This window comes from Pan paniscus, chromosome 17 (assembly GCF_029289425.2).
Source record: "Pan paniscus chromosome 17, NHGRI_mPanPan1-v2.0_pri, whole genome shotgun sequence".
In the NCBI taxonomy this organism is placed as follows: domain Eukaryota; kingdom Metazoa; phylum Chordata; class Mammalia; order Primates; family Hominidae; genus Pan; species Pan paniscus.
The window spans coordinates 87957010-87969553 of NC_073266.2; the positions used below are offsets into that span (position 1 = coordinate 87957010).

A 12544-nucleotide genomic window follows, 5' to 3' on the forward strand; every position below is an offset into this window, starting at 1 on the left:
CTGGCTTTTGAAAATTCATGGCAGCTTTGCTGTCAGGCCAGGTGGATGGTCTTTCACAGGGAGGGACTTTCTTGCCACAAAATTTGACATGGTCACGCTGCTCCTCAACACTGAATGTGTTCAAAGACCCTGATAGGCAGCAAGACAGTTTTACTAGGTAGCTCCCTTCTGAGGTGGAACTCACTATCAGGAGAACAGCAAGGAAGAAATTCACCCCCATGATCCAATCACCTCCCATTAGGCCCCACCTCCAACACTGGGGATTCAACATGAGATTTGGGCAGATCCAAACTATGTAAATAAGTAAGTGTGTTTTATTGTCATCTTGGGTTGGAGGAAGATACTAAGACGCAGAGAAAGGGCCTTTTCCTCTAGCCTCAGCTCTAGAATTAGACAAAGCAGGCCAGACATCTAGGCCTTTGCCCACCAGCTCTGGGTAAAACTTGACTGTTACTGAGCACTAAACTCACCCTTCTTTCTAGATGGGTACCAACACTCAAGCATAGGTGAGGTTGTGGGGAAAAACCCTGATTTTCTTCCCCAATTCTTTTTCCCTGGCACTGCTGGCAATGGCAGGAAGACACATTCAATTTGCCAGCGGGAATGCTTTCCTAATTTGCTTTTTGAAGAGTACAGCAAAATTTCTTCTGGGGAAAAGAGTGACAGTCGCTGCCATGTAAACAGGAGGCAAGGGCTTGCGGCACTACCAGAGCCTCCTCTTTGCAGAACGCTCTGAGCTGCTCTGAGGCTTGTGAGGGGAGGGGTGTGAGTGGTGAGGAGGATGTTTTCTTTACACATCCACCTCCATAAACTGTCCGTGCCATCTGGTAGAGACTGTATATGCTGTTGTCCCAGACACAGGAAGAATCATCTCTTCTGCGATGATGTCTTGACGGAGAGCTCCCATGTCAGAGCTGCTGACTGTGTACCTGCAGCCAGCAAAGCAGGTCCCCTTCCTTTATCTGCTTCTTCCTGTCCGCAGCCCCTTGCATTTCCACCTCAACCTGAGACGGTGAAGCCCTCACTCACATGGGAGAATGTAGACTTGCCCCTGCGTGCATTGCCATACTTCCTAGAGGAGAGCTCAAAGCAGAGCAGGGGCTCAGCAAATGTTGGTTGAATAAATGAATTAATGGATCTACTAAGGTGTTTCTAGGTTCACCCAAATGAATAGTTTACGAAGTTTCTAAGGGCCAGGTGTGGTGGCTCACGCCTATAATTCCAGCACTTTGGGAGGCCAAGGTAGGAAGATAACTTGAGCCGAGGAGTTCTAGGTTAGATTGAGCTGTGATTGAGCCACTGCACTCCAGCCTGGGTCACAGAATGAGACCCTGTCTCTAAACAAGCAAACAAACAAACAAACAGAAGTTTCTTAGGACCCAAAGCCACTAGGAACAAGAATTCAGCCAGGTGCAGTGGCTCACGCCTGCAATCCCAGCCCTCTGGGAGGCTGGGACAGGTGGATTTTTTGAGCCCAGGAGTTCAAGACCAGCCTGGGTAACATGATGAAACCTCACGTCTACAAAAAAAAAAAAAAAAAAAAAAAAAAAAAAATTAGCCTGGCATGGTGGTGCACACCTGTTGTCCCAGCTACTCAAGAGGCTGAAGTGGGCAGACTGCTTGAGCCCAGGAGGTCTAGGCTGCAGTGAGCTGAGATCATACCATTGCACTCCAGCCTGGGTGACAGAGCAAGACCTTGTCTCCAAAAAACAAACAAACAAACAAACAAACAAAACGTGAATTCAGAAATGGTTGTCACAGATGAAGTATGTAATAATGGAAGAGCATTTCTGACTTAGAAGAACAAGTACCTAGAAACAATGTCCATGTTACAAGGGAAAGGCACTGCTACTGTGGTGATGGATTTTGGTGGCATTAAAACCAAATGATTTATGTATTGAGATAATGAGACTGTATCATCCTGCTTTTCATTTAAAGGCTGTTATTTAGTTTAATGATAACTTCAAGCTAGAAGGTAGGACTAGGAGTGCGGATTAAGTATTGAGCAATGGTTAAGAGAAGAGTTGATGGTAGGTACCATGAAGAGTAATCATGAGATGAAATTTTCAAAGGTCACCCTGTTTAATTCTAATCTGAACAATCAATGCATTAAATTATCTCAATAATTTATTTAAATCAACACTCATATAAATAGGGGTGAGTACATCGATTTTGACCATTTCCTGAGTTCCAATTCACATAAGTGCTTGTGGCCAGAGGTAGGTAGATGGAGAAAATATTTTGCCCTCTTCAAGAGCTTTAGCCTGAGTACTAGCACAGGTGTTTCAGTGGTGTCTGAAAGTCAAAGTGAAACTGTATTGCTTGTGGCTATCTAGTTCCTGAATTATAAAAGAAACTGCTGATCTTCATTGCTGTTTTTTGAATATTTTGTTACTGACAGATCAAATATTCACTAGGCTTTATCAAGTATGCCTGTGTGTGTATTCACATCATTAAACTAATATTTACTGCACACTCCTCTAAGTACTATATGTGTGTTGACTTATTTAATTCTCTCAACAGTCTGTGAGGAAGTCCTTATCATTCTTTATGTTAAGATAAGGACCAGCCTGGCCAACATGGTGAAACCCTGTCTCTACTGAAAATACAAAAAATTAGGCCCGGCGCGGTGGCTCACGCCTGTAATCCCAGCACTTTGGGAGGCCGAGGCGGGCGGATCACCTGACATCAGGAGTTTGAGACCAGCCTGGCCAACGTGGTGAAACCCCGTCTCTACTAAAAACACAAAACAAAATTAACCAGGTATGGTGGCGGGTGCCTGTAATCCCAGCTACTCAGGAGGCTGGGCAGGAGAATCGCTTGAACCCGGGAGGTGGAGGTTGCAGTGAGCCGAGATCACACCACTGCACTCCAGCCTGGGCGACAGAGCAAGACTGTCTCAAAAAAAAAAAAAAGGAAAGGGAAGTATCGGGAGGTGATCACACAGTCCTAGTTCCACACTCAACACTGACTGCCATAGCCACTGCTGTACAGGGAGGGCCACTGGCTGGCCTGTCTACACGTGTTCTTCCAGGGAAATGATGCAACTGTCAGACGACATTCAGACCCTGATAGGGTATCATCCACAAACACAACCTGGAGGCACAGTGTACCGGCTTCAGCTTTTGAACTCTGCTTACAGTATTATTGGAGTGGTCAAAATGGGGATGGCTTCTACAACAAAACCTCTAAAACCAAAGGAACAGGATTTGTCACAACTCCTGGTGTCCTCAGGGACAAATGCACCTTGGTGATGCTGAGGGCTGGGACTCAGGCTGCGCCTGTTCCGCTGCTGCAGCCTCACTTTGTCCCGTCCCTGACTTGGAATGAAATACTTGCCTCCAGCTGGGATGTAAACATTTTGGAGTCTTTCGATATTTGTTCCAATTTAGCCAGTCATCATTGACATTTTCCTGGAAATTTGCACAATATTCTTTCATTTGTTTTAACACTGGGATGAATTCCAAATGAAGAAGGCTCACTATTCTTGTGTGTTTTTAAAAAAAATTTTGAACCTCTCCCTCCATTTTTAGATGAATAAATGTGAAGAAAGAGACGAAAGAACATAGAATTCAGAAAAATGATGTGGATGTATTAACTATGCCTAAGTTACCAAACCGAGCCTCCTGAAGACTCTACGTTGGTCACCCCCATCCATGTCATATTCAGGCAGGGCGGCCGCAAGTGGATGCCGGTGTGCTTCTGACTTTGGGTTTTCTCTGAAAGCCATTAAGACAGGAAACAAAGGATGTTACGTCGTGATGACGAACATAGAACAGCTTCTAAAACAAACAAGTTACATGGTGATGAGGAACATAGAAGAGCTTCTAAAACAAAGGATGTTACGTAGTGATGACGAACAAGAACAGCTTCTACCTCTTCTCTGAGAAAACACCAAATGGCGGATAACGCCGGTGCAGCGGAGGCCGGAAGCCCCGGGGGACCCTGGGATGGGGAACTGCGGTGGTTTCCGCTGAGGTTTCCGCAGTGGCATCCGGGCCGGGGTCGCGGCCGTGGATCTGGCCGTGGACCGGGCCAGGGCCGAGGCTGCGGAGCTCGCGGAGTCAAGGCCAAGGATAAGGGGTGGACGCCCATTACCAAGCTGGGCCTCCTGGTCAAGGACATGAAGATCAAGTCCCTGGAGGAGATCTATCTCTTCTCCCTGCCCATCAAGGAATCTGAGATCATTGGCTTTTTCCTGGGGGCCTCTCTCAAGGACGAGGTTTTGAAGATTACGCCGGTGCAGAAGCCGACCCGCGCCGGCCAGCGCACCAGGTTCAAGGCATTTGTTGCCATCGGGGACTATAATTGCCACGTCGGTCTGCGTGTTAAGTGCTCCAAAGAGGTGGCCACTGCCATCCGCGGGGCCATTATCCTGGCCAAGCTCTCCATTGTCCCCGTGCGCAGAGGCTCCTGGGGGAACAAGATCGGCAAGCCCCGTACCGTCCCTTGCAACGTGACAGGCCGCTGCGGCTCTGTGCTGGTCGGCTTCATCCCCACGCCCAGGGGCACTGGCACCGTTTCCGCGCCTGTGCCCAAGAAGCTGCTCATGATGGCTGGTATGGATGTCTGCTACACCTCAGCCAGGGGCTGCACTGCCACCCTGGGCAACTGCGCCAAGGCCACCTTTGACCTTACAGCTCTAAGACCTACAGCTACCTGACCCCCCGACCTTTGGAAGGAGCCTGTATTCACCAAGTCTTCCTATCAGGAATTCACTGACCACACCTGGTCAAGGCCGACGCCAGAGTCCCCGTGCAGAGGACCCAGGCTCCAGCTGTGGCTACAACACAGGGTTTTATACACAAAAAATAAAGTGAATTAAGCCTGTGGGGGAAAAAAAGAAAAAAGAACAGCTTCTAAAATAAAGATTGATTATAATAGGCTGGGTGAGACTTCTGACAAATCCAGACATCAGGCAATAGGAATTCTCCCTGAGTTGAGAAATACAGTCCTAACTGTTTATTCAGTCAAGGAGGATTACAGAGCAACACGCTAGAAGAAGATTTAAGGATGAAAAGTCCACATGATGAAAGAGGAAGTGTCACCTTGGAGGGTTTGGCATTCAACATTGGATTAAACTGAAGCCCAGGAATTCCTACAAAACATCCCCCCACCTAGTACTAAGTAATCTTCACTATCTGCCTGACAATGGAATGTAGGAATTGTGTCACACCCAGAGGGTGCAGGTGGAGTTTTCTCAGGATGCCGCAGTGCAGGGGCAGTGTGGGATTTAATAATATTTTGAGAATAAGAAGAATCAAGTTGGGAGGTTTTAGGAATAGTGAAGTTACCTCCCATAAAGTCCCTTTCCCGAGATTGCAGATATCATCATGTACTTAACAAAACCCTACTAATCAGAGATATGTATTGTACAAATGAAACCTTGGGTGGACAACAAGAAGTGTGAAAAAAGTTGAACTCAGGTCAGGCACGATGGTTTACGCCTGTTATCCCAGCACTCTGGGAGGCCAAGGCAGGCAGATCATGAGGACAAGAGATCAAGACCATCTTGGCCAACATGGTGAAACCCTGTCTCTACTAAAAATACAAAAATTAGCCAGACTTGGTGGCGGGTGCCTGTAGACCCGGCTACTTGGGAAGTTGAGGCAGGAGAATTGCTTGAACCCGGGAGGTGGAGGTTGCAGTGAGCCGAGATCGTGCCACTGCACTGCAGTCTGGCAACAGAGCAAGACTCCGTCTTAAAAAAAAAAAAAAAAAAAAAAGTTGAACTCAATAGAAACCAAAGAAAGGCAATGTTAAGTAATTTTCCACTTGCCAATTTGGCAGAGAGTAGAAAGGAACAATAATGACCAGTATTTGTGAGGGTATCAGGAAATGGCAGCTCATACTGCTATGGTAAAAGTATAAACTGATGTGATCTGTCATTCATTGCCTTTTCAAAAAGTATAATATATAAATATATATAGCAGTGTTTAAAACTGTAACATTATTTTTATTGCCCAGGAAGTTCAAATAAAAATAAACATCTTCATAGTAAGAAAATGGTACAATGGGCCAGGTACAGTGGCTCATACCTGTAATCCCAGCACTTTGGGAGGCCGAGGTAGGCAGATCACCTGAGGTCAGGAGTTTGAGATTAGCATGGCCAACATGGTGAAACCTCGTCTCTACTAAAAATACAAAAATTAGGCGGGCGTGGTGGCGGGTGCCTCTAATCCCAGCTACTCAGAGGCTGAGGCAGAAACCTGAACAAACATCTTTCATTAAAGGATATTCTTAGGTAAGCACTTAAAACTTTTTAATATATTACAGGGACATAGTTTTTACTATTCCAACTGTAAAACATTAAGACATGACAGTGGTGATTGTAACTATTTTGTAGGAGCGTTGAAATAATGATTATGCTTTGTTTCATGAGAAAGCAGAGTGAAAAATTCCACATACCTCTAATTACATAACTTAATAAAGTTATTTATTTTGGCTACACCTATCAATATAATTTTCATGCAGTGCAAGTTATGCCATAGGGATTATGGTTGTCAACTGAAGAATGACAAGGCTTATAAATTTGGAAAGGGTTGCAGCCTGCAGGGTGGCCATCTCACAGGCTGGGAAGCCAGAAACAGACATTTTGAGGGAGGGGCAACAGGAACAGGAATATATGCTGAACGAAGTGGCTGAATATATGTGTTTAATAAGCTACAGGAGAAGTCATGAATCTTTATGAAAGAGGAAACATGTGCATGAGCAATAAAGCTTCCTGCTTCTCCAAGGGATCCATGTTCAGAAAATGGCCATGTTAGCATGATCGGAGAGGGGAGTGTTTGGCCTTCTGACTTCAAAAGGTGAACCAGAGGACACAAAAATTCCAACCGCATTCCTTGTAGACTCCATGGTCCGTGGTCTCTTATCAGGCAAAAAGGAGGGGTGGACAGTGTCAGGTTGGTCAATAGCGGTGGAATCATTTGAAAGACTGGTTTCTGTTTTGCTCTTAGGGAAGAAAGCTTAATGGTGGCCAGCAAGGGAAGGGCACATTGAGGTGTGTCTGACCCCATCCCATCATGGTCAAGAACTCAGTTTCCAAGGTTACTCTGGGGTCCCCTGGACCAAGAGGGGGTCCATTCAGTGAGTTGAGGAGCTTAGCATTTCATTTTTATTTCTCATGGGTTTTTTTGTCAGGCCAATAAAAAACAACAAACATGCATGGAAGAAGTACTGTGGCTGCCTTTTTTTTTTTTTTTTTGAGATGGAGTTTCGCTCTTGTTGCCCAGGCTGGAGTGCAATGGCACAATCTCAGCTCACCACAACCTCCACCTCCCGGGTTCAAGCGATTCTGCCTCCGCCTCCCTAGTAGCTGAGATTACAGGCATGAGCCACCACGCCTGGCTAATTTTGTATTTTTAGTAGAGACGGGGTTTCTCCGTGTTCGTCAGGCTGGTCTTGAGCTCCCTACCTCAGGTGATCTGCCTGCCTCGGCCTCCCAAAGTGCTGGGGTTACAGGCCACTGCGCCCAGTCCTGTGGCTGCCTTAAAATATCTGATACTAATATTACCTAGGTATTACAGACTGAACTGTGTCTCCCCCAAATTGATATGTTGAAGTCTTAACCCCCAACTGTGACTATAATTGAAGATAGGGCCTATAAGGGGGTAATTAAGGTTAAATGAGGTCAGAAGGGTGGGGCTCTGGATAGATACAGTATCCTTACACCAAGAGATACCTGAGGGCCCTCTCTCTTTCCCCACAGGCATATGAGGCCATGTGAGCCCACAGCGAGAAGGCTGCCATCTGCTGGCCAAGAGAATTGGTCTCGGAATGAAACCACCTTGTGGCCACCTTGATCTTGGACTTCCAGCTTACAGAACTGTGAGAAATACATTTTTGTTGTTTAAGTCACCCTGTCTATGATATTTTGTATGGCAGCCTGAGCTATGATATATGGAATGCCTATTTATTATTTTTTAATATCTATTTCAATCTTATCAGGTAGCTACTTCATTAGCCCAACGTTGCACATTGAGGTTTACGGAACTAACTTGTCCAATGTCACACAGCTGATCACTGGAAGAACCAGGAATTAAAGTCTTCTGATTCTAAATTCTAAATTCGTTTCTTTTCTTTTTCTTTCTTTCTTTTTTTTTGAGACAGAATCTTGCTCTTTCACCCAGGCTGGAGTGCAGTGGCGTGATCTCAGCTCACTGCAACCTCCACCTCCATAGTTCAAACGATTCTCCTGCTTTAGCCTCCCGAGTAGCTGAGATTACAGGTGAGTGCCACCACGCACAGCTAATTTTTATATTTTTAGTAAAGACATGGTTTGGCCATGTTGGCCAGGCTGGTCTCAAACTCCTGACCTCAAGTGATCTGCCCACCTTGGCCTCTCAAAGTGCTGGGATAACAAGCGTGAGCCACCTCACCCTGCCTCTAATTTTAAATTCCATAGTATCATGATTACTCAGATTAATTTTTTAAATAATGTGTTACTTTCATCATTGAACCTCAAAAATAGTTGTATAACTTTTGGTTTTCCCATCACCTAAAATAAAACAGCACATTACTAAAACTGCTGTAGCTTTACTTTAGCTGTTTATTTTTCAAAACATGAGTAATTATATTTCAGTGGATTGTCTTAATTTTATATGGCTGGGTATAGAAAGAAGAGTAACTCCACTTTAGAGATGGCAGTGGCCAGGAATAATCATGGTTCCCATCATTTTTGGCTGGAGAATTTTAGAAGAATATTGAAAAAAAATTAGTGCTTTAGAGGGGACTATGCTAATTATTCTGCTATTGGCAGGTCACCCCAGGAGAAATAAGTCTCAGCCCATCAACTTGCTGATGCTACTTCTCTGGGAGAGGTGAGGATGTTCTCAAAGAAGGCAAGAGTACTCATTATTGTAAAGATAAAACATGATTTAAAAGACTCATGAGAAAAGTTGTTTTCTAGAAGCACAGCAAACATCACGAGGAAGCCATGTTGCTTATCTGCAGTCTTTGCTTTGATATTTCTGTGTTGGATTAGTCTTTGACATTTGGAAATCAGTTCATCATTATTGGAGCAGTGGTGTTCTTAATAAGAAAAAAAAACATCTAAAGCAAACTAAATGGTGGAGAGGAAAGGCTGTATATGTTAAGAGGTGAGTTGGGAAAGCACGGAGGAACTCTGACTTGGAGCCGATTCAAATAGGACTGAGAGAAGTAGTGGATAATACCATACATGTTTAATAACAGCTTGCAGAAAAGGTTCAGCAAGGACCTGTCAAAAGTAACTCTTCCTAAGGCAGAGGACATCTTTGCATTGTTTCATTATGAAATATTTCTTAATTATAAAAAGTTACAGAGAAAATCAGCCAGGCACAGTGGCTCACACCTGTAATCCCAGCACTTTGAGAGGTCAAGGTGGGTGGATCACCTGAGGTCAGGAGTTCGAGACTAGCCTGGCTAACATGGTGAAACCCTGTCTCTACTAAAAATACAAAAGTTAGCCAGACACGGTGTCAGGCACCTGTAATCCCAGCTACTCGGAGGCTGAGGAAGGAGAATCACTTGAAGCCGGGAGATGGAGGCTGCAGTGAACCGAGATCACACCACTGCACTTCAGCCTGGGCAACAGAGCGAGACTCTGTCACAAAAAAAAAAAAAAGAAAAAGAAAAAGAAAATTTCAGAGAAAATCATGGCCAGCAGGTGTGTGTCTGCCCCTCAGCCCTATCAAAGCTCAACATGTTGCTATATTAACTGTAGATTTAAAATGCCATATTTGCTCCAGGATTAAAATGAGAACAAATTACAGAGACACTTACCCCCTCTGTAATACCTTCCTCTCCTGTTACTCTCTCCCTCCTTTCTTTCCCAGGGGAGGGTTTAGTGTTTATTATTTCCATGAGATTTTTTTAAAATGGCTTTTCATTACTTAGGTAAATACCTGTAAATTACCGCCAATATTTGTAGAGGGTTGAATGCTGGTCCTCCCAAAGGGTATGTCCACATCCTGACCCTCTACAACCTGTGAGTGTGCCCTTATTTGGGAAGTGTCTTGGTGGATATAGAAAAGACATGATCCTCCACCATCCGGTGGACCCTAAATCCAACAAGTGTCCTTACAAGACAGAAAAGAGAAGACCATGTGAAGATGGAGGCAGAGACTGGAGTGATATGGCCACAAGCCAAGGACGTCCTGGAGCCACCGGAAGCTGGAAAGGGCCAGGCAGGAACCCCTAGGGCCTTTGAAGGAGTGCTGCCCTGCTGGTCCCTTGGATTCCAACTTCCGGCCTCCAAAAGGGTGAGAGGATACATTTCTGTTGTCAGCTACCCAGTTCATGCTTATTTGTGATGGCAGCCCTAGGAAACTCATGCAGTATTGATTTGCATCTTTCAGACTAATGTAATGGTACGTTACTGTATCAGTCTACAACCTACTTTTTCTCACGGTTTGATATTTATCCATAATGCTACATATAATTTTATTTCATTCCTTTCCTTTGTTCTGTAGTGTTCCACTGCCTGACTTTATTTCTAACCAGCTGAGTGACCTTGGGCTTATTTCTGTGTGTCTTAATATCCTAATCTATAAAATGGGGAAAATAATCACTAAAAATAGTGGAAGTATTAAAATTCATAAAAACCTATCTATCTTATAGAGTTCTTTTCAAAGTTAAATAATTTAATATTTTTCACGTTCTTACAATAGAACATTCCTGGCCGGGCGCGGTGGCTCACGCCTGTAATCCCAGCACTTTGGGAGGCCGAAGCGGGTGGATCATGAGGTCAGGAGATCGAGACCATCCTGGCTAACAAGGTGAAACCCCGTCTCTACTAAAAATACAAAAAATTAGCTGGGCGTGGTGGCGGGCGCCTGTAGTCCCAGCTACTCGGGAGGCTGAGGCAGGAGAATGGCGTGAACCCGGGAAGCGGAGCTTGCAGTGAGCCGAGATTGCGCCACTGCAGTCCGCAGTCTGGCCTGGGCGACAGCGAGACTCCGTCTCAAAAAAAAAACAAACACACACACACAAAAAACAAAACAAAACAACAACAAACAAACAATAGAACATTCCTGAAACATAGTAATTGCCCTGTGTTAATTAAAAAATCTATTTATCTATTTGATTGTTGATGGATTTTTAGGATGGTTATGCTTTGCCATCATCATAAACAACAGAGCTATGAGCTGTATCTATCTTCTGGTCTACATGTGCAACAATTTCTCCAGGGTCTAGGCCTAGAGGTAGAATTTCTGAGGGTTTGGAATTTCTGAGTATACCTTTAACTTTATGAGATCTTACCCAATTGTTCTCCAGAGTGGTTGTAACCATGGTCTTTCCTCTTGAAATAAATGAAGTTTGTCCATGTCTTTGTCAATGCTTATTATTATTAGAGTTCGGATTTTTTGCTTCTCTGATGGATACAAAGTGGTTTAATTTCAGTATTCCATTTAACTATTATTTTTCATATTACTAGTGAAATTGAGCATCTTGTCAAATGTTTCTTGACTCTGTTTCCTATTCTGTGAACTGTGGGTTTGTATCCCCATCTCTCTTTATATTGGATAGTTTATCTCTTTCTTATTTATTTATCACCCTTTGTGGATTCTGGACACTCTCTTTAAGTATTGCATATATATATATATTTTTTGAGATGGAATCTCACTCTGTTATTGCCCAGGTTAGAGTGTAGTGGTGCAATCTCGGCTCACTGCAACCTCCGCCTCCCAGGTTCAAGCGATTCTCCTGCCTCAGCCTCCCAAGTAGCTGGGATTACAGGCACCCACCACCAGGCCTGGCCTTGCATATATATACGTATATTTTTTTTTTGTAGAGATGGGGTTTCACCATGTTGGCCAGGCTTGTCTCAAGCTCCTGACCTTGGATTAGCCCCCTACCTCAGCCTCCCAAAGTGCTGGGATTATAGGCGTGAGCCACCGCACCTGGCCAACATTTGCCTTTCTTTAAGTATTGCAAATCTTTTGTACCAGTTTGTGCTTGTATTTTCACTTTGTTTGTGGTGTCTTTTGTTTCATGAAAGTTTAAAAAATTTTTTATGTTGTCAAATACACCTTTTTTTATCATTTGTTGTTTTAAAGAAATCTTGTTTGAAAAATCATTTTCTACCATAATCATAAAATCTTGCTCTTATAATTCTTTTAAATGTTTTAATGGATTTGATTTTCATGCCTGGCGTTTTAGTAGGCTTTGAATTATTTCTTTATATGATGTAAGTGAGGGATACAATATTTTCCATATGGATGACCAATTTTCTCAGATTTATTGAAAAGACTGGTATGTCTCCAGCCTCTCTGAAACACTGATCTACTTAGTACTGCCTAGTACTGCAACAAACTCCCTCTCCTAATTGACTATGGTTTTGTAATAATCCTTATTATCTAATAGGCAAGATCTTATCCTTCCCCGCCATGTTTTGTCTTTAGAAATGTCTTTGCTCTTCTATATTAAGAATAGACATGTTCAGTTATAAGAAAAACCTTGCTTACAATTTTTAAAATTGGAGTTTCACTGATTTTTTAGTAAAATTCTAATGTATCTATGTGTCTTACCATTGAATAACATGGATTACATCTCTACTATT

General features: G+C 43.7%; 1 protein-coding gene across 2 annotated transcripts; it reads left to right on the forward strand.

Moving 5' to 3' along the window:
- The first annotated feature begins 583 nt into the window (after positions 1-583).
- LOC129394606 (small ribosomal subunit protein uS5-like) lies at positions 584-11241 on the forward strand. Of its 2 annotated transcripts, none has more exons than XM_055102529.1 (2): positions 584-6244; positions 7712-11241. In XM_055102529.1, exon 1 carries the CDS (start codon positions 3899-3901, stop codon positions 4661-4663), a length of 765 nt encoding a protein of 254 aa, XP_054958504.1. In that variant the 5' UTR covers positions 584-3898; the 3' UTR covers positions 4664-6244; positions 7712-11241. The 2 variants fall into 2 exon arrangements, with proteins under 2 accessions (XP_054958504.1, XP_054958505.1); XM_055102530.1 differs by having other exon boundaries at positions 584-5127; positions 7712-8413.
- Positions 11242-12544: the final 1303 nt, after the last annotated feature.